Source organism: Eretmochelys imbricata, chromosome 15 (genome assembly GCF_965152235.1).
Source record: "Eretmochelys imbricata isolate rEreImb1 chromosome 15, rEreImb1.hap1, whole genome shotgun sequence".
Classification (NCBI taxonomy): Eukaryota; Metazoa; Chordata; order Testudines; family Cheloniidae; genus Eretmochelys; species Eretmochelys imbricata.
Window position 1 is genome coordinate 30,417,933 of NC_135586.1, and position 20,842 is coordinate 30,438,774.

At 48.2% G+C, this 20,842-nt stretch overlaps 1 protein-coding gene across 1 annotated transcript in view; it reads left to right on the forward strand.

Annotated features, from left to right (window-relative positions):
* SGSM1 (small G protein signaling modulator 1) overlaps positions 1-20,842 on the forward strand; it is a 98,305-nt gene that overhangs the window by 718 nt on the left and 76,745 nt on the right. Inside the window, exons 2-3 of the mRNA XM_077835064.1 lie at positions 7,196-7,262; positions 14,307-14,350. Coding sequence (XP_077691190.1) covers positions 7,244-7,262; positions 14,307-14,350 — 63 coding nt within the window. The 5' untranslated portion in view covers positions 7,196-7,243. The remainder of the gene's footprint in view (positions 1-7,195; positions 7,263-14,306; positions 14,351-20,842) is intronic.

A 20,842-nucleotide genomic window follows, 5' to 3' on the forward strand; every position in this document is an offset into this window, starting at 1 on the left:
GTCCTGCTTTTGAACAGCGGTTGGACTAGATGACCTCCTGAGGTCCCTTCCAACCCTGATATTCTATGATTCTATGATTCTATGATTTGATGCCTGGATTCAATTCTCCTGAAATGGCTGCAAACCAAATCTGATAGCAGTGTCTGGCACCTGAAAGTGAAACTGACTGGACACAATAGTGAAACTATTGGCCTATTTTCACTGACCAAACTAAGTGAGGAGTAAAAATTAAACCTTGAGCACCAATGGTGAGCAGTTCCTGACTTTCCTTCCTTTTGCAGCAGCTCTTAGTTACACAGGGACGTATGTTAGTTTTGTATGATTTGTGACCTGATAGAGCCCATTTAAAAACTCACAAGGACTCATTGTACCACTACTGCTGCGGAACCCGATCTGAGGACGAACGCTGTCAGTTTGATTTCCAGGCTTCTATTCCACCAGCCTGTCACCTTTGACAGATTCCACCCTGGGGATCTTTCTCTCAAATAAGCAACAAAATTCATAGAGCTCAACTCACCGACATCTCAAGTTCCTGACTTTCTCTCTGAACATTGTATCAGTCACCCATGCTGCTCTGCAGTTGCCCAGGAGCTACTCAGCTCTAGTACAGTTACACGACCCCATGTTCTCTGGAATTGGACCCAGGCCGCCACTGTCAAATCAGTGACGGGGGAGCTTTGAAATCCGAAATCTTTAGAAACGGCAATTTGGCAAACTAATTGTAGACACCCGAGGAGGCAAATTTGAATAGAGCATCAGATCAATATCTTGCTTCTTGTTCATTGAGTCTGGGTCAGAAGCTGCAGGGGGATTAGCTCAATGAATGGCTCTGATTGCTGATGTTTAGGACTCACACTCTGCTCTCCAGAGGTCACCCCCAGTCCTCGGCTCTCGGTGTTGGACTCCACTGGCCTTACTGGAAACCAGAGCTTCCCTCTGGCTGTAGTTTATTCTGTCACTGGGTAAGTGCCTTTGTATGCTGTGATAGCACAGGGAGCCCCTGTCCTGTGTCCCGCGTGGCTCTGTGTGAGGAGAGGAGTCCAACATCAACACGTGCAGACAGTGACCTGCTAAACAGATTTGTTACATGGGGTAAAATGGTACTAGTGTGCTGAATGTAGCCCCAGGGTTTTTCCTCCATTATCTGACATTCCTTTAGAAGCATTTCACAGGATAGGCTGGGGGGATGCAAATGGGCTAGCACTCGACAGAAGATGAACATTTGGATCCTTTCCCAAAGTTTGTGGGGTGTTCAGAGCTGATGTTTTGGCACGGCCTGGCCTCCCTTTAGTGACAGGGGCAGCAGTGTCTGTTGCTATGACATTGTGAGGTCTTTGCTTTTTGTATGTGCCTAAACATTTCTAAAAGCTCACCCCCTGTGCAGGGACAGCAGCCATGTTATGCCTCCTGTTACAGTTAGAAACACACAGTGCTCTCTCCTGTTCTTTGTACTTTATTGTTATTTTCCTTACTCTGAGCAAAAGTCATTTTAGATTTAAAGTCTCCCCAAAGTTGGAGTATGTTTGGGTCCATTTCTAGTGATATGGGCCAGATCCTCCACTGGTGTCTATCTGTCTATATTAGGTACTTCCATGAAGTTACCCTGATTTACACCAGTGGAGGATCTGGCCCAGTGGCTACATTTTAGAGCCCTCCGGCATCCCCATTCACCGCTCTTACTCTCTTCCCACCATACACCAGCCTGAAAGGCCTTGCATTGCAGTTACTCTGTCTCTCATTGAGTTGGCTGGAGATGGGTCTCCCTCAAGGCCACAAAGTACAACCTCCATATGGCAATGTGTTGCACTAGACAGTCCTCTGCATGCATTGGCTTAGCAGATCACTCTTCCTACCTGCTCACCCATGCACTGAGCTGTTGAGCAATGAATTGCTGGGTTAAACCAACTTTGGACAATGTAGTTTAAGCTGCAGAGACAGCAAAGAACAGGTTAATTTAGTAAGCATGATACCCGGAGATGCAACATAATCACATTAAGAACAAAGCAGCTTGCTCTCATTTAAGCTCCCCAGCCTTCAGAAAATTAGAGCCAATCACCTCTCACACAGAACACCCCAGTCATCAACTCATCAATTTCTGCCGGAGCTGGAAAGAGAAGACCAAGGGCAAGATGCTGTGAGTTTGCCACGTGGATTTATAGAGATATTTTGCTTGCATTCATTTTAACCAACGGCTCCCTGAAAGGAGAGACAGGAACAATTCCCATCGATATAGAAAGAAGTTAGACGAAAAGAGGAAGGAATCAAGACTTGTAACGGAGCCAAGGCCTGGAGCTGAAAAGCTACCAGTGGGCGTGTGGGGGGAGGGGTGCTCGTTAGAGAGGGATTTGCTCAGGTATTTGTGACTATGTTGCCCTCCAGTTCCTGGATGTCTGAAAGCAGGATAAAAGTCTCTAGGCTGGCTACAGCGAATGGAGCGCCTCCTTCCATCCCCGGGGTGAAGATCCAAGTTTGGAAGCGGAAGGTCCTGCTTCCGCCAACAGATGACCATGAAGTCTGTCTACACGCAGCCATTGGTTTGTTACACTGTGTCTGGAGACAGCCCTTCTTGCTCACGCTGAGGGCGTGCTGTGTTATTAGCGTGGGGGGAAAGAACAGGAGGACTTGTGGCACCTTAGAGACTAACACATTTATCTGAGCATCAGCTTTCGTGAGCTACAGCTCACTGCATTGGATGCACGCAGTGGAAAATACAGGGGGGAGATTTTATATACACAGAGAACATGAAACAATGAGTGTTACCATACACACTGTAACAAGAGTGATCAGGTAAGGTGAGCTATTACCAGTGGGAGAGAAAAAAAAACATTTGTAGTGATACTCAAGGTGGGCCATTTCCAGCAGTTGACAAGAATGTGTGAGGAACAGCGGGGGTGTGTGTGTGTGTGTGTGTTGGTGGAAATAAACATGGGGAAATAGTTTTACTTTGTGTAATGACCCATCCACTCCCAGTCTCTATTCAAGCCTAAGTTCATTGTATCCAGTTTGCAAATTAATTCCAATTCAGCAGTCTCTCGTTGGAGTCTGTGTCTGAAGTTTTTTCGTTGAAGAATGGGGGAGAGGCTCACTGCTGTGTTTCTGGGGACTGGTGAAGGTCCTTGCAGATGGCATAGTCACATCTTATAAGTCACTAAGGTAGCATTTTTGAAGTGGCTTTAACTGCATTCTGTTTCATGTCAGTCCTTGGCAAATACCCAGGTAAATGCATGCACCAGGCATTTATCTGTCAGCACCGGTGGCAGTGGCATGGAACCATTTACAGCTGTGGCAGTCAATGGTCATCAGGCAAAATGTAAATCTAATCACCAGACAGTGATCACTCTGTGATAGACGCTCAGAGCCTACTGAGGATGTACAGTCAGCGTACCCTGAATTCAATGTGGATGCAAATTTGCATTGGTGAAGCACTTTGCTTGGGGGCAGGGGACATTCTCAGGAAGAGTGAAACCAACAGTGGAGGCTGATGGGAGTTCAACTCATTACTTCTAGCATCAGGCGAGATAGGGGTAGATAAACCAGAGGCCTGGTTCTGCATTTCTTACTCAGGTAAAACCCCCACTAGCCTCCTGGAGTGCCCTAAGCAATTGTAATAAGCAACAATTTTCTTAAAGGCTCCATAAAAGTGTACAGTGCAGGTTTGCTTTGAAACTTCGCCCAAATACAAAAGTTCTACTGGGAAATGGCTCCATGTCTAGTTGGCAGCTGGTGTCAAGTGGAGTGCCCCAGGGGTCAGTCCTGGGGCCGGTTTTGTTCAATATCTTCATAAATGATCTGGAGGATGGTGTGGATTGCACCCTCAGCAAGTTTGCGGATGATACTAAACTGGGAGGAGTGGTAGATACGCTGAAGGGCAGGGATAGGATACAGAGGGACCTAGACAAATTGGAGGATTGGGCCAAAAGAAATCTGATGAGGTTCAATAAGGATAAGTGCAGGGTCCTGCACTTAGGACGGAAGAACCCAATGCACAGCTACAGACTAGGGACCGAATGGCTCAGCAGCAGTTCTGCAGAAAAGGACCTAGGGGTTACAGTGGACGAGAAGCTGGATATGAGTCAGCAGTGTGCCCTTGTTGCCAAGAAGGCCAATGGCATTTTGGGATGTATAAGTAGGGGCATAGTGAGCAGATCGAGGGACGTGATCGTCCCCCTCTATTCGACATTGGTGAGGCCTCATCTGGAGTACTGTGTCCAGTTTTGGGCCCCACACTACAAGAAGGATGTGGATAAATTGGAAAGAGTCCAGCGAAGGGCAACAAAAATGATTAGGGGTCTGGAACACATGACTTATGAGGAGAGGCTGAGGGAACTGGGATTGTTTAGTCTGCAGAAGAGAAGAATGAGGGGGGATTTGATCACTGCTTTCAACTACCTGAGAGGTGGTTCCAGAGAGGATGGTTCTAGACTATTCTCGGTGGTGGAAGAGGACAGGACAAGGAGTAATGGTCTCAAGTTGCAGTGGGGGAGGTTTAGGTTGGATATTAGGAAAAACTTTTTCACTAGGAGGGTGGTGAAACACTGGAATGCATTACCTAGGGAGGTGGTGGAATCTCCTTCCTTAGAAGTTTTTAAGGTCAGGCTTGACAAAGCCCTGGCTGGGATGATTTAATTGGGCACTGGTCCTGCTTTGAGCAGGGGGTTGGACTAGATGACCTCCTGAGGTCCCTTCCAACCCTGATATTCTATGATTCTATGAAATAAATCCTTCCCCAGGGAATGATGGGGAGGGACGGGTCATTGCTTAGCGTTAGCATATGACTCAAAGCTGCCTGTCCAATGTTAATTTGCCTGGAGTGAGGCAGAGAGATTGACAAGACTGGAGATTTCACAAACAAAAATACGTTGTAAAAAAACCTCTTGCTTAACTTACAAGAAACCGTGATCTCTCTCCTCCTGCGGCTTCCACCCTGCTGGCACTTTATCTTGTTGTAACAGGCTGCACATTTAAGTCGCTCCAAAGCTTGCTATGTTGTAAATATTAGTGTTAACTTGATATATCAAAAAACCCCAGCATCGTCCCCGTTGGATCTGTCTTTGTAATGTGTTATTGCCACAGAGTCAAACCAGGCAGCCCTTGCACAGAACGCTGGGCATGAAAAGCGAGGGGGAAGGGCTGAGAATTCTTCTGAAGTGCCACACAGAGCCTGTTCAGCAGCAAGGGGTGGGGTTTTCAAAAGAACTGAGCTCTCAGGCTCCTCATGGCAGCTGCTGGGAGATATCTTAAAATTTGGCCACTTCAGCTCGGTGCCTTGATGGGAGCTACACTGTACTTAAGAGCTGACCATACACCTGGGGTGTCGCACCAAATGACTCCATTTTGGGGAAAACCCCTGTAGCAAGAAGAGGCACTGCTCTGGTGATAGGTTCCTTAGACATGCAGCGAGACTAGACAGATTAGGTTGCACAGAGTATAAAATACCCTGCTGTTTGACTTTGGAAATCACCACTGCTTTGCTCCAGAATGTCCAAAGATGCATGCATTTTCTAATTGCCTGCTTGAAGGGGAGTCCTCTGTTTCCCTCTGAGTGAGCCTATTACAGGGATGCTGCCAAATACCAGCCACTCTGGGGAGTCCTCATTGTCTTGGCTGAGAGAGCACTGCTGGATTTGGTCTGCATGCAGTTCCTGAAACAGCACACGGCTGTACATACGTCTCTAATAATAAATACTCTGATGGCTAATGCTGAAAAACCTCTTCCAGTTAGATCGACTCCGCATCACTCATGCTGCCTGCTTGCTTTTTAAAATCTCACTCAGCTCACACAGTGCACTGGACTTGTTGGCGTCAGCTTGGTTTAGGGCCAGGTTCCTTTCCTGGTTCTCATGCCCTGGCAGATACAGTGCACCTCACATCCCTTTGGGAGTCTGGTCGGTATCTTTATCGGCATTTTACAGGTTGGGAAACTGAGCCACAGAGCTGAAGTGACTGGCCAAGATTGCCCTGTGAGCGTCTGGTGGAGCTGGGGGCCGTGCGTTAACCACACGGCTATACTTCCACTTCCTGCACTGGCAAAGGCTGAGACAGCCCTGTTGGCTCTCACGGCAGACAACGTGGTACTGAGAGTATCATCTCAAGAGCGGAGAAGGGTTATCCCAGATTAGCACAGAACAGGGATCTCAGGACAACATTTCCATGTTAGCCCAGCTGTTGGCTGCCCAAGAAACCTGACATGTTCTCAACCTCGGCATTGAATATTTGTGAAGAGCATTGACTCCAGTCTGCCCTAGCTGTGTCCCCAGGACACAGAGGAAATAGGTTTTTTCTGCTCTGGGTGATCAGCTTGGCTGCTTAGTATTTGTTGGAGTTTCTGTCGTGGGTGTTTTATGGGGCTTTGATGCTTTATTACTGTTCATTAACCTATTTTGATTGTCTGTGCAGCACCTCAGGGCCTGCAGACATACATAACTCTGAGGGGGTATCTCCACGGCAGTAAAACACTTGCAGCTGGCCCAGGTCAGCAGCTCAGGCTTCCAGGGCCCGGGCTGCAGGACTATAAAATAACATGTGGACCTTGAGACTTGGGCTGGAGCCTGGGCTCTGGAACTTTCCCCTTGTGGGATCTCAGGGCCTGGGCTCCAGCCCAAACCTGAACTGCCATTTTATAGCCCTGCACCCCGAGAGCCCGAGTCAGCTGACCCATGCCAGCAGTGGGTCTTTTACTGCAGTGGAGATTTCCCAGGAGAGTCAAGATCTAATAGCGGTGGGGCTCTGTGCATGCGTTTCCGAGTCAGCACTGCATGACTGCACAGAGTAATAGCAGCTGGTCGTTAAGAGACTGGGGTTTGGAGCAACCCAGGCTCTTGGCAGGTCAGTGCGTATGTTTGAATGGGAAGGACAACCAAGGCCTTGCCCTGCTGAACTGGGACAGTTGCCCCAAAGGGTCAGGAAACACTTAGCTGGCTGTGTGATTCCTATGGTGTCTGAGCTCTGCAAGGCCTGTATAACATAGAGTCCTTTCCTTTGTCTTGGGACCGATGGGGTTTTGCTGGTCTCCATGGGTGGCTAGCTGGACACCTGACCAGGCTGTGTTATGTGTTCATTTGTTAAAGCTGATGCAGAAGGACATTTATCTTGGCACAAAGGGAATGAACTTGATTCTCTTCAGGTCAGGTTTGAATTGAATTACATTAATTTTCTGCTGTTACAGGCTCAAATCCGTCTTCTTGTTCTTCCCCAGGGAGCAAAGTGAATTCCATGCAGCTTCCAGTGGCTGTGTGTATATCCGATGAGAGCATATAAAACAGGTTAGTGTCAGCTCTTTGTGGGCACTACAAAGGCCAAATACATGTTACATGCTGAGGTACCACCAGTTCCTTGGCCCTTGAATGGGGATGTAGTCTGGCATTTTCCAAGGGAGTCAAGCACCCAAATCCCCTTCAATTTCCGTGTATTTGGACAGTGCCTGGCACAATGGGCCCCTGAGCTTGGTCTCTAGGTGCAATCCTAGGATACATCATGCCCAGCGAAGGCAGACAGACACCCTTAACTCTGCCCTGTTGAGGCCCCGGGCCATAACAATGTTGCCAGCTCTGATGATTTTTCCTGAGTGACGGGATTTCAGCTGGGGCTGGGGCTGGTCTGTGATGGTGAGAACAGCTCCAGCTGCCTTGCAGATGGGGAAATCCTCCTTTGATGGGCTGCTCTCCCTATTTGACATGGAAAGGGGTGGGGGAGGGGTTGTGAAGAGCCCCTGGAGCTGCAGGGGAGGCAAAGGCTGAGCTGGGGGGATCAGAATGAATGGGGTCAAATTGATGTGGAGACTGGGCAGATGTTGGGGGCAGAACTGATGGCCGGGGGGGCAGGGCATGATGGGACATGTGCCCCCTAAGGGTGTGTGGGGCAGATCAGCCCCCAAAGCCGTGTGAGCGGGTCAGTGCATGGGACAGGCCTGGTGTCCTGGGCAGGCTGGGCCTGGGGTAGGGAAGGGACCTGCAGCGACGGTACTGGGCCTGAGCATGCTCCATCATCTCCCTGCCTGCCAGGAGGAGGAGGAATCAATAAATCAGTACAACCCCTTCATACTGTGGTAATTGCAAGGTGAGCAGTGCTGTCAGCTCTCGCGATTTCCTTGCCAGTCAAGTGATTCGGGCTGGGGTGGGAGCCCAATCTCCTAATGACAGGGGAACCTCCAGCCCTCCCCCAGATTTCAACCATCGGCCCGCCTTCTGGGAAAGAGCAACCAATCAGGGCTGCCTCCAAGAGGCGCTGTCCCCCTACCCTCAGGAGCTGAGAGGAGGAAGAGGGAGCAGCTGACAGCATTCCCACAGGATGGGGTGGGTGGGGAAGAACTGATGCAGTGCTTTGATTATCTGGAGTCTGATTCATGATTTTTGAACTTTAGGGTTGGTAATAGAACTGAGTGAATATAATTGGTTAATTTTGAACCCAAACCATTTTTTGTTTGTTTTTTCCTCAGTAAAATGAAAAAAACCCAAAATTTCATTTGGGTCAAACAAATCAAAATGGGAGTGTTGATTTGAAACTGAAAGGCTGTTTGAACAGGAACCAGCTCATTTGGACAGTGCTGATTTTTTCCCCAGTTTTTTTCATCTGAAACTATTCACTGAATTCAAACTGAATTTGCATCGGTTCAGTGCCCTGAACAATGCATTTTTTGGCTAATTTACAAGGTGCTGAAAAGATTTTGTCCTGCTCTAGCTGACAATCCTGCGTTCTGATGCCAGCAGTGGAGTGTTCCATTATCTCAGGTGGCCGGGGGGCAAGTGGTGGCACATGATAAACACCCCTTAAAGTGAATATTTCAATAGTGGGGCGGCTTTGTGCCGTCACGTCAGTTCTCCTGACATCTGCTTCTTCCCTGATGGAGTATCTGGTAGTTTGGGTTCAGATAAAACTAGCCCAGATCTGATTTTTCTCACCAGCATGTTCTTATGCCAATGGCTCACGCGACAACCCCCCAGTAGGAAAGGGGACACTGTCTGGATCAGTTATTAAATCTATCCAACACCATCAATACCAATTATTTTACACAAAGCAGAAAGTTTCTGTACTAAACCAAACACAATGGCACCATCTTGTGATAAGAGACTCACTCTACACTGAGGAGTAAATTGCTGGTTTTTTGCAGTCAGGTAACTGAGGCATTTTATTAGGTGAAAGATGCAGACTCCCGCAACAAGCAAGATGGAGAAATAAATGCAGTGGGTTTAGTCCTGCAGCGCATTTGGAAATCAATTTAGATTGTAAACTCCTCAGAGTGAAGTCTGCCTATACTGGTAAGTCGCACAGTGCTGAGCATGTCAGTAATTAGCCAATACAAAAATAATAAACTAATAATTAATAATGGGAGTTTTGCCATTGATTTCAGTGGCATCTGGATTTGGCTCAGTGATTTTACATCTTTTGCCTTCCCAGCTTCAAAACCTTGTCCTGTCTCCACCTTGAACCCAGCTTACATATCCTGTGTCCAGTTGTTAACTATTGCAGCAAGGGAGCTCTCAAATTCTTCAAGAGGATGTAACAAAATTTGGGTACTAGTTTATTACATTAAAATAAATTAAACAGTCATCACAAACTGTATCTTATATAGGCACTGAATAATGACGCTCTTGTGATACATACCTGGGATGTTTTTTTTATTATGCTGGACCTTGATTAGTAACAAATAAACAGTAAAAGCCAGCATATTCCATATAATTTGCCAGGAAGTAGTCTCTTGAAATGGATTAATTTTAAATAACTAAGGACAGGTTACACAGAGCCTCTACAAGCCTGTGCATTATATAAGCTATAGAGTAGGATCTATTATGTATCTTGGGTCCATGGTTTCTGGTTAATTGCTCTTTGCAAAGCCACATCCTCCTGGGATTCTTGCCATGGAGTGATTTGTAGAGGGAGGTTGTAATGATCTGTGGCTTCCTGCTACATGTGTACACTCTGCATAGTGAACAGCTAAGCGCATACACAGAATGCTAGGAATTCAACTCATGGACTTTGGTACATGGAAAACACAGGCCAGTTCCTGGTGATGAAAGGAGTGGCCCTCAAGCAAGGGAGCACTCTGTATACACAGGAGTAGGTCTAACACATTCCGTCCAGCAGAGGGCAGTGACACCCACTCACAAGCCATAAAGGTCCTGATGCAGTGTATGTACGAACTGCTCTGACATGTTCCGTCCAGAACAGAAGCGAGTACATTATAGGCAAAGTGGAAGCAAGGCCTATCAGTGCAAACATTCATCTGACATGCCTCCAACTGGAAATAATTGTTTGCTCTCACTGTTTGGAGAGAAGCTTTCTTCATTCTCTCTATAGCCAAATTCTGTCAAAGAATAGACAGGAGTGGCAGATGGCTCTTTATCTGACAGGGCATATTTTATGAATCAAAAGGCCCCTCATTTTACATGGGGCTAGTTAGGACACAGATGAATTGCAGTTGTCAGATGGCTATCAGGGATCACAATCTCAGGGAGGAAACTTTGCTTTAAGCTTGAGTCTGAAGGGACTGGCAGTTTTTCTCCAAATAGAGAGAAAGCCAAGATCACAGCTATCAATGGGGAATTATTGAGGAAGTTGCATAAATATCCCAGACAAACCTCAGTAGGTAGATTACTGCTGGCATAGCAACAGCGAACCCTGCTCAGGACCTGTGAGAATATGTGGTTACCTGGATGATGTTGCGAGCTGCTGCCTGGATTACCAGCCCTGACATGGACAGAATATGGTACACTAAATGAAGGTCACAAGGAGAATGAGATGAATAGGGAATAACACTTTGCACTTATATAAAATGCATCATCTGAGCATCTCAATGTGCTTTGCAAACACAAATTAATTCTACGCCTCACTGCACCCTTCGGAAGCTGAAATTAACTTTATTTTTCAATCAGAGAAACTGAGGCCCAGCTGAGGATTGCATCACCAACCTGCCAGCAGCCAGACGGCTGCAGCTTATTTGCATATGATGTAGCTGATTGCAGCTGCCCTCATCTTTAACATGGTTTGTAGTTATTGGAAACTGAACTGCTAAGGAACAAAGGACCTGTTTCTATGGAAATGTCTTTAGGAGCAAATGAGGGAAGAGAAAGACAGGAAATATGTTAATGAGGCAGAGGCAGAGATGTTTCTATGTAGTTTACGATATTTCTTTGAGACATCTATGGGGTTCAGCAGTCTACCCCTGTCCAAGTCATCACAACTTCCCTGATCTTTACTGTCTCGATGCTGGAACGGCAATGGGCTAGCTACTATAGATTGGCATAGCTGCCCTGAGTCAATGGGGTGATGCCACTTTATGTCTGAGGAGGATCTGGCCCACTATCCAAGACTATTGAGACAGGCCAATGGATTATCTCTGTAGGTTGCAACTCTTCTGCGTGAAAGATGAGGGCTGCCACCAGGGGCACCATAATTCAGCAGCCTGGACTATGGGCTACATCATGCTAAATACAGCCAGCTTGGCCCTAATTTCACATATGTCTGACACAACTCCACTGATGTGAATCATTACTCTGGTGTAAGTGAGCAGAAGAGTCAGGCCTCCAATGTATTTGTGAGTGATAAAGCTCATGGGCACCCTGTGACTCACATGACCGTGTACACAACATGAACAGTCAAAGGGTGAGTCACAGAATGGTTGATGAGAGGTTTATAGGCTGAACCGATGATGATTAGTAGCCACTGGATCATTTTGGATAACTGGCATCAGCTGTAGCTGGCAATGAGCGAAAGGGCCAGACCTGCTGTTACTGTACGGCAGCTGGTGTTGCTGCTATTTATCACTTATTAAAGGCAGGTGAGCCGCAGAGAATTGATTCTACAACGCCAGGCCCCAAGCCTGCTCGTGGCTTTGCGCTTGCTGGATCCGTCCTGTGGGGATGCAAGTGTCCACCTAGATGGCGTAGCTGGAGGTCCAAATTGGTACGAAGTTTGCCCTCCTCACTAAATGACAGGGGTTAGGATGCTAGCCTATGACTTAGGAAACCTCCATTTGATTCCCTGCCAGCCAGTCTGTGTGACCTGGAGCAAGTCATTTAGGCCCAGATCCTTAAAGGTATTTGAGTAATGTAGTGCCAATCTTTAAAAAAGGGAAGAAGGAGGCTCCTGGGAACTACAGGCCAGTCAGTCTCACTTCAGTCCCCGGAAAAATCATGGAGCAGGTCCTCAAAGAATCAATCCTGAAGCACTTACATGAGAGAAAGTGATCAGGAACAGTCAGCATGGATTCACCAAGGGAAGGTCATGCCTGACTAATCTAATCGCCTTCTATGATGAGATTACTGGTTCTGTGGATGAAGGGAAAGCAGTGGATGTATTGTTTCTTGACTTTAGCAAAGCTTTTGACACGGTCTCCCACAGTATTCTTGTCAGCAAGTTAAAGAAGTATGGGCTGGATGATTGCACTATAAGGTGGGTAGAAAGTTGGCTAGATTGTCGGGCTCAATGGGTAGTGATCAATGGTTCCATGTCTAGTTGGCAGCCGGTGTCAAGTGGAGTGCCCCAGGGGTCGGTCCTGGGGCCGGTTTTGTTCAATATCTTCATAAATGATCTGGAGGATGGTGTGGATTGCACTCTCAGCAAATTTGCGGATGATACTAAACTGGGAGGAGTGGTAGATACGCTGGGGGGCAGGGATAGGATACAGAGGGACCTAGACAAATTGGAGGATTGGGCCAAAAGAAATCTGATGAGGTTCAATAAGGATAAGTGCAGGGTCCTGCACTTAGGACGGAAGAACCCAATGCACAGCTACAGACTAGGGACCGAATGGCTAGGCAGCAGTTCTGCGGAAAAGGACCTAGGGGTGACAGTGGACGAGAAGCTGGATATGAGTCAACAGTGTGCCCTTGTTGCCAAGAAGGCCAATGGCATTTTGGGATGTATAAGTAGGGGTATAGCGAGCAGATCGAGGGACGTGATCATCCCCCTCTATTTGACATTGGTGAGGCCTCATCTGGAGTACTGTGTCCAGTTTTGGGCCCCACACTACAAGAAGGATGTGGAGAAACTGGAGAGAGTCCAGCGAAGGGCAACAAAAATGATTAGGGGTCTGGAACACATGACTTATGAGGAGAGGCTGAGGAAACTGGGATTGTTTAGTCTGCGGAAGAGAAGAATGAGGGGGAATTTGATAGCTGCTTTCAACTACCTGAGAGGTGGTTCCAGAGAGGATGGTTCTAGACTATTCTCAGTGGTGGAAGAGGACAGGACAAGGAGTAATGGTCTCTAGTTGCAGTGCGGGAGGTTTAGGTTGGATATTAGGAAAAACTTTTTCACTAGGAGGGTGGTGAAACACTGGAATGCATTACCTAGGGAGGTGGTAGAATCTCCTTCCTTAGAAGTTTTTAAGGTCAGGCTTGACAAAGTCCTGGCTGGGATGATTTAATTGGGGATGGGTCCTGCTTTTGAGCAGGGGGTTGGACTAGATGACCCCCTGAGGTCCCTTCCAACCCTGATATTCTATGATTCTATGAGTGCCTAACTCCCCTTGACATCAGTTGAGGTGCCTGTCTGCATCCAACAGAGCTGGGCCTTAGCTTCTGGGCCTGAGTTCCCGGGGTGTAGCCTAGGGATCATAGCACTGAACTGGGCCCCCCGGGGTAGGTGCGGACAGGTGGTGAGGCACAGAGGATGTGCTAATAGGGTCACCACCTGCCTGTCTTTTGGCTGGTTGGTTTATGGATTTGCCAGTTGCCAGAAAAATAATTTAATCTGCCGGGTATTTTTGGAAGACTTGCAGGATTATCCCCATAGAGGGGGGTAGCCGCCCTTAACAGTTCCTGTGTCCAGCTAATGATGCCGCAGCGTCCCGGCTTCCGCAGCAAGGGAATGTTCCCAACCTGCTCTGGGTTCCCACCCTAGATACCAGCGGGGGCTGCTGCCTGCGGGGCCGGTGCGGGGTTTTTGCATGTCCAAGGCGGTAACCCTGGGCGCTAGGCAGCGGCAGACTAAGTGCTCTGGGCTACTCAGGGGACCCTGACTTGGTGCTTCCCCCCCGGCCCCTTCCTCTCCTGGAGCCGGGGCTCTGCCAGCGCCTGGGGTGGGCGTTTTGAGGGGCTGGGGGCTCAGACAGACGCGCCCCGCCGGCTCCGGAGAGCCCCGCCCGCCGGTCGCTGGAAGTGGGCGGCGTTGCCCTGCCCAGCCCGGCTGCTGCCCGGCTCCTTCCCTCCCTCCCGCGGGCTGCGGCAGAGGCGCCGGCGCCCGGCGGAGGAGCAGGACCATGGCCGCGGCTCCGGCGGGTAGGACGGGGCGGCCGGGCGGGGGGATCCGGGCGGCGAGGCCGGGCTGCGCCGGGGCCACTAACGCGCCTCTCCCCGCTTTCCCCACAGAGGCGGAGACCCGGCAGCGGCTCCTGCGCACCGTCAAGAAGGAGGTGGGTGCTGCGGCCGGGCCCCGCGCAGCTGGAGCCAGGGGTTCCCGCGGGGGTGGCGCCAGATGTGCGGGGGGGGGGGGGGGATGCGCCCGCCAGGTGTCTGTGCGCATCTGGATTAACCAGTGCCGGCGTTTTTGGGGGGAGGCTCCTGAAGGTTTTTTTTTGGGGGGGGGCTGCACATCTGGAGCGTGACGTCCGGGGGAAGACTAGGGGATGCTCCAGATGTTGCTGTTTTAGGGGGCGCCCTGGGGGTCAGCACGCCGGGGTGCCCGTCGAACGGCTCTCTTTGGGGGCGGGGTGGGGGGGTAGGGCTGTGTCCCCCGTCCCCCCCCCCCGCATCTTGTTTGTTGGTTTTGTTTGTGATTGCTGCAAGGTTGTAAGTCATGGTGGCTGCGCTCTGAACGCGGCCCCATCGCCTCTCCAGCCCACTGAGCGGGGGTGGGGGGTGATTTGGGGAATTGCAGGGCTGGGGTTTATCTGGGGTGCAGGGTCGTTTTGATGAGCAAATCCCCCCCGCCAACACCCCCCACTCCAGGGTGTAATGCTGGGATCTGCTTTGATCTGTTGCTACCATTGCTAATAACTACCTCCCAGCAGCTCGGTCCCTGGGGCCCTGCCAGCAGAGATTGTGTAATTACTAGCAGCCCTTAGGAACGATTAGTTACACAGCCAAAAAACCGACAGTCCCAAACTCACCCCTGTGGCTTTACTGGCCTGGGCTGCACTGTGCATCGGATGAAGTGAGCTGTAGCTCACGAAAGGTTATGCTCAAATAAATTGGTTAGTCTCTAAGGTGCCACAAGTCCTCCTTTTCTTTTTGCGAATACAGACTAATCACACGGCTGTTACTCTGAAACCTAAAGGAGAGAGTGGCTCCAATCCTGGGAGGCTGCATAAGCTCCCCTCCCCCAGGAGTCCCATCGCCTGAATTGCTGGACTTTTCAATGACCTGCATTGAAGGGATTCAACAGAGCCGGGGGAGAGGGGCTTTTCATTGCTCCCAGAAGGGCTTCAGTAGGGGGTATCCCCTTCTTGCTCACAGCCACTGCCTCATTTTATAGCCAGGGCTGTCCCTGCTGGGGCATGCACAGGTCTCTGGTTTTCTGACATGATTTTGCAGGAGAGTAGTTTGGAACATGAACACATCACTTTGGCTGGTTAAAAGATACAAGTTAAGCCTGACTGGATTTATGGCATTTTGAAAGCTGGCTGCATGGTCACTTGCGCCTGTTACTGAGAGGGTGTCATTGGCTGTGTGACACAAAAGAGCATAATATTGTCAGGGGAAGGGTCAGACATTCCCTGAAGGACTCTCAGACCTGATTTTTATAGCTGTCTACAGGTCATGGAGGGGCAGCAGGACCTAGTAGTTAGTGGGAACCGGGACTCTTGGGTCCTAGTTGGTTCTCTGACCCACCATGTGGCCTTGTAGAGTTGCCTCAGGTCTCTCTGTGTCTCACTTTCACTGTCTCTTAGGGATGTTATGAGGTTCCATTAACTAATATTAGTTCTTCAGGCGCAGGGTTCAGGGTACTGTATTAGGTGCAGGGTACTGTACAAATGTGAAGCGTTATTTCAATTTAAAACCCCTGAAGGATATTGTCCTTGCTTGTACTGTGGTAGCATCTAGGACTCCAGCCATGGACCAGGACCCCCGGGCAGTAGGCACTGTACACACACAGAACAAACAGATGGCCCCCGCCCCAGACAGCTTCCAGGCTAAGTGCTGTTAGCCATTAAAGGCCTTGCTTTGGTAATACACGGTTACGTTTCCAGGGGCTGCTTGGGGATACAGCTGCGTTAGTAGGCTTCCTGGAGCTGAACTGCCAGGAGGTGCTTTGAAAGTTTGTCCCTTGTCTCACTTGGACTCACCTGCGTGAGAGAATGCCAGGGAAAGCATTCACTCTGTCTCTCTAGTTCACTCGGCGTTTTGTGGAGTCTCAGAAGTGATAGCCGTTTGTGCAAGCAGAGCCTGTGACCGTAGGACCCCGGTTCATCTGTCTCAATCCTGTATTTTTCCTTCTTTTCTGGGTTTTAGTCAGCTCCTTTGGGAAAGGTCACAGACCCAGTATTTACTCTGCTTAAGAACTGAGGCATAGCAGTGTCCTTTGGGGCTGCAGGATTCTGGGCTTGGCCCTGGTCCCAGGCCACCTCCTCACGTCACCTCCTTGCCAGAGATGGCTTTTTAGTTTTCATCTTAACAGTTGTTTCGTGGTCCGTGAAGTGCAGCCCTTCTTCCTAGAGTCCGCCAGCTGCTTTGGAGCCCCCTAGAGGAATGTATATCGCACAGACCATGCATGGACCCTTCCTCTTGTATTTTGCCAGTGTGGTACTTGCAGAGAGGAGCAGAATCCTTTGTATTTATTTTCTAAAATTGCACACGTAAGTATGGTAGGTCACTGCGAGGCAATATTCATGGCTCATGGGATCATATTAAAACCCCCCTACCAAAAATACAGTCTAATCAGAGCATATTAACGGATATAGCTGTATCCAATTTGAGCCTGTGTCATCTTCTGTGTTTCTGGCTGAGTGCTGGGTTGGTGAGCATTGCAAGGGGCATGTGTTTGTAGCCTTAACCCATTCTGAAACTGGTGGTACGAATTCCTTTGTTCTGTGTCATGTAAATATGTTTTTGCTGCTGGCAATGCGACTCCCCTAAGGTCGCCCCCTTGCTGCCGTGTGGGACAGCACCCTGTTTGCCCCTGTGCCAGGAATGACTCTAATTGTCCCTGTTCTCTGCCTGACTGCTCCGTTGGTGTAAATCAGCCGGGTGTTAAAATGTTTGAGAATCCTGATCTCAGCACTTCTGAGCTGCTCACAAGAAGGCTCACATGTGCATATTTGTGCTAGATGAGTGTGTGCACCCATAAGATGGGACTGCTAGGGGGCTAATTTTAGGCCTCTCTGGCTTGATGGTCTCCCTTTTAACACATCTTGAACAGTCTCTGTTCACTAACCCAGTCTTGTGCTGCCTGTGTGTGCCTCGGACAGAGAGCTCTGTGACCTATGTATAATTGCACTCGTGTAGGATTTTTCATCCTCTCACTTCGAAATCTTTTCCCCAGTGTGGGTAAGCATTCCGAGCCCCATTTTACAGAGAGGAAACCTGAGGCCTAGAGAAAGGAAGGGATTATGCAGGGAGTGAGTGGCCCAGCCAAGAACAGAATTGAGGTCTCTCGACATCTTGCCCCCATGCTCTACCCACTAGACATGCTGTGTTTTATAAGGTAAGCAAGACACGTGGTTTGAAAACTGAAAAGATTATTTTCATCAAAATTGACACGTGGTTGAGTAGCCAAACAACAAACCAACCAGTTTGTGCCCTTCCACAGCTTGACGCTTGTTGTGATGGGTGTGGTGGAAAGAAATACTTCTTGTTGCCTTGACAACTGCTGTTACACTGGAAGAAGGGTATGACAGTTATTTAACATCTGAAATAAAATTGACCCCTCGTAATTACAGTCCTTCTGTGACCCCGCCTGAATTGGGATGAACAGAAAGCAGACGCAGAACGAGGAAGCAGCCTCTGAAAGGTCTGATGTGGTAAAGGCAGGGGTGGTGATAGCAAAGAAGATGAGTAATACTTAGTGACCTGATGAAATAAGTTAAAACAGGGTTAAATAGGCATGATCTTCAGGTCTGGGAATCTATTCTATGTTGGTTCGGATCCTGCCCTTGTCACTGTAGTATCGAGGGCCTTCCGGTTGTGTCTCAAACGACGAGCCGTGTGGTTCATTCTCTCCCTAGGGAAGGGAGTTGTTTTTTTGTGTTTTGAAGTGTGCACATTGCTCTGCATGTGCGAGAGAAGGCAGGTTGAAGAAATGTGGCCTGCACTCGGGGTAGAAGATGGTAAGGTTTGGGATGGTCCTTAGTTCCCCGGGGGAGTTTATGCCACAGCCTGGGATTAGAGCTTTCTTTGGGGCCATTCTGTTGCACAGATGAGCAGCCACGTCCTGCAGCATTTCAATAGGTCCAGGTAAATTCAACCAAAGAGGAAGCCTGTATGAAAGGAGAGAGGGGAAGAGGAGATGGGAAAAAAAGACACTGTGGCCAAGTGAAATAGCTCCAGTCACCCCAAACTGGATACATGAATGTCAGCATATGGCATAGTCTGATATTTGCTTTTCATTTAACAGGCCTAGTGCATGACTGTAATATCCCTGTTTAGTGTATTTGTGTGACAGAAACACTGCAGAATTTCCTCCCATTCACCTACACTGGATTGTAAAACATTTGGTTTTTCTTTTTAATGCTTTGCATGGGATTTTTTGGCAGTACCTGAGCATCCCAAGCTCAGCGTCCGAATGCATGGTGTCTGTGTGTTCAGAACACACAGTGCTATTGGCAAAGGCTTGGGGCCTGGTCCGACTCGCAGCATCCGATGAGGTGAGCTGTAGCTCACAAAAGCTTATGCTCAAATAAATTGGTTAGTCTCTAAGGCGCCACAAGTCCTCCTTTTCTTTTTAGTGAAGTCACTGGAGGTCTGGCACTAAGCCCCTGATTCAGCAAGATGCGGTCAGACCTTGCTGAGCCCAGGAGCTGCATTTCTCCTCCCACTTCTTTTATCCATTAGAAGTAAGAAAAATATTTGAGAAAATAAGAGTCTCTGGGTTATGCAGCTAATCATTTAGTGACGTTCCAGATAGTTAAAACAGGTGACTCCTAGGCATTTTTGTCTGGCGCAGCACTGCCCTCTCTTCTGTCTCCTCTACTCATTGGATCTACTTCATATTTTTTTAACTCAATCTTTCTTTTCTGAATTGATTTAACCCTTTTGCGTCAAGCCAGAAGGCTACAGCAGTTCCCCATGGATAGCAGCACTGCAGGCCTTTATTGCACCCCTAAGACTTTCTGCTTTAGCACAAATGCTAACTTTTGTTCCGCTGAATCAGGACTGAGGTCTTGTCTACTCTGAGCGTTTTCGCCTCCGGTGTGGCTGATCTGGTGCAGACGTCTAGCGTAGATGAGTCATTTGAAACAGGGTAAATCCATGCTGCTGAAAGCCGTAGTTTATACTGGCGCCCCCTAGGGGTTTGCAGTCGTGCAGCTGCATGGGTATCTGAAACCCCAGGGTAGACAAGGCCTGACGAGCTCAAGCAGATGGATATGTGACACAAATCATTTGAAAATCTCTTGCATTAACTATCGAACGCAGTGCACTTCCCATTGCAGCCTCCGTGCTTGGGTGCCATACTGCAGAATGTTGCTGTTGTGTGTGAATTGTTTTTTAAGAAGTTGTCCATGAGAGCTGCACATTCAGGAAAACAGTATGTGGCCTAAAGTGTTTTTTTTTTTTTTTTTGCTCTTATTGTCCCTTTTGTCAGATGTTTTGGTACCAAGTGGATGGAAATAAGTCAAGTTAATTCTGAAAGCTGCACACGGTTCCTGCTGTGCTGTCAAGTCACAGGTTATTGTCAAAATGAAAAATATTTGGTTCTGAATCACTAAGAAGTGTTCAGCTTGCAGGGAGGTTTCAGTTTTTCAGTAAATACCTGAAAGCTCATGCTCAAATAAATTGGTTAGTCTCTAAGGTGCCACAAGTACTCCTTTTCTTTTAACAAAAGCAAAAGTGCTCTTGCAGAAACTTCCACTTAATTGAAAAGGCATTTTTTATTTCAAATGTTCAGTTTTTTTTCTTTTGCTCAGCTGTAAGTAGTAGCATTGCAGATAAGCACACATTGGAAAGTCAGCATTACACTTGAAAGAACATGAGATATGTAGGGCCCAGTTCTTCACCACCCTGCACCTTGTTTTGTCACCTACACTGGGGGCACATTGTAAAATGCTAGCAGATCAAAATGGTAGCATTTTACATTCGCTCTGTCCTGTTGCAAAGTGAAAGGCAAATGGGAGTCAGGCGGGGTGTTGGAACTCGCGGTGCTGGGGGTACAGCAGTACACCCTGGCTTAGAGTAGTAATAACAACCAAATACATGGTTTCCACTTTCAGCACCCTCACTGTAAAAATTGTTCCAGCAGCCATGGAGTCAAGCCCACAACGTACCTAGGAGCTAGTTACATGAACAGTCCTAGCATGTGAAATAACTGGATGAAACAGGAAAATCAACTTTCTAATTGTTGTATTTATGCATCTGTTGAGACTTTGCTTTTTTGACTTGCCACTCAGCAAATAGACATTTTAAAACGTTTTATCAATAAACAGTTGATTTCCCTGTATTGTACACTGTGCTGCCTAGTTTTAGATTTGTAATTGGCCACACCCAGTTGCATTAACAATGTTTTATAGTCCTATCCATTAGATGTTCTCTTTTGCTTGTTCTCTGATAGCTTGAATGAGTTCTGCTATAGATTTTCTGTAATGCCATCTTGGGTTAGATGGCCAGAAATCAATCTCTCTTCCTCCCAGCTCCTACCTATATTTCTTTGGCGTACAAGCCTTGTTGTTGAGTTTGCAGCTAAGTTATGCAAAATAGTCAGCAATATCAATGTTTGCACAGCCTGTGTCTGTATTCTTGGGCCGTGTGCACCA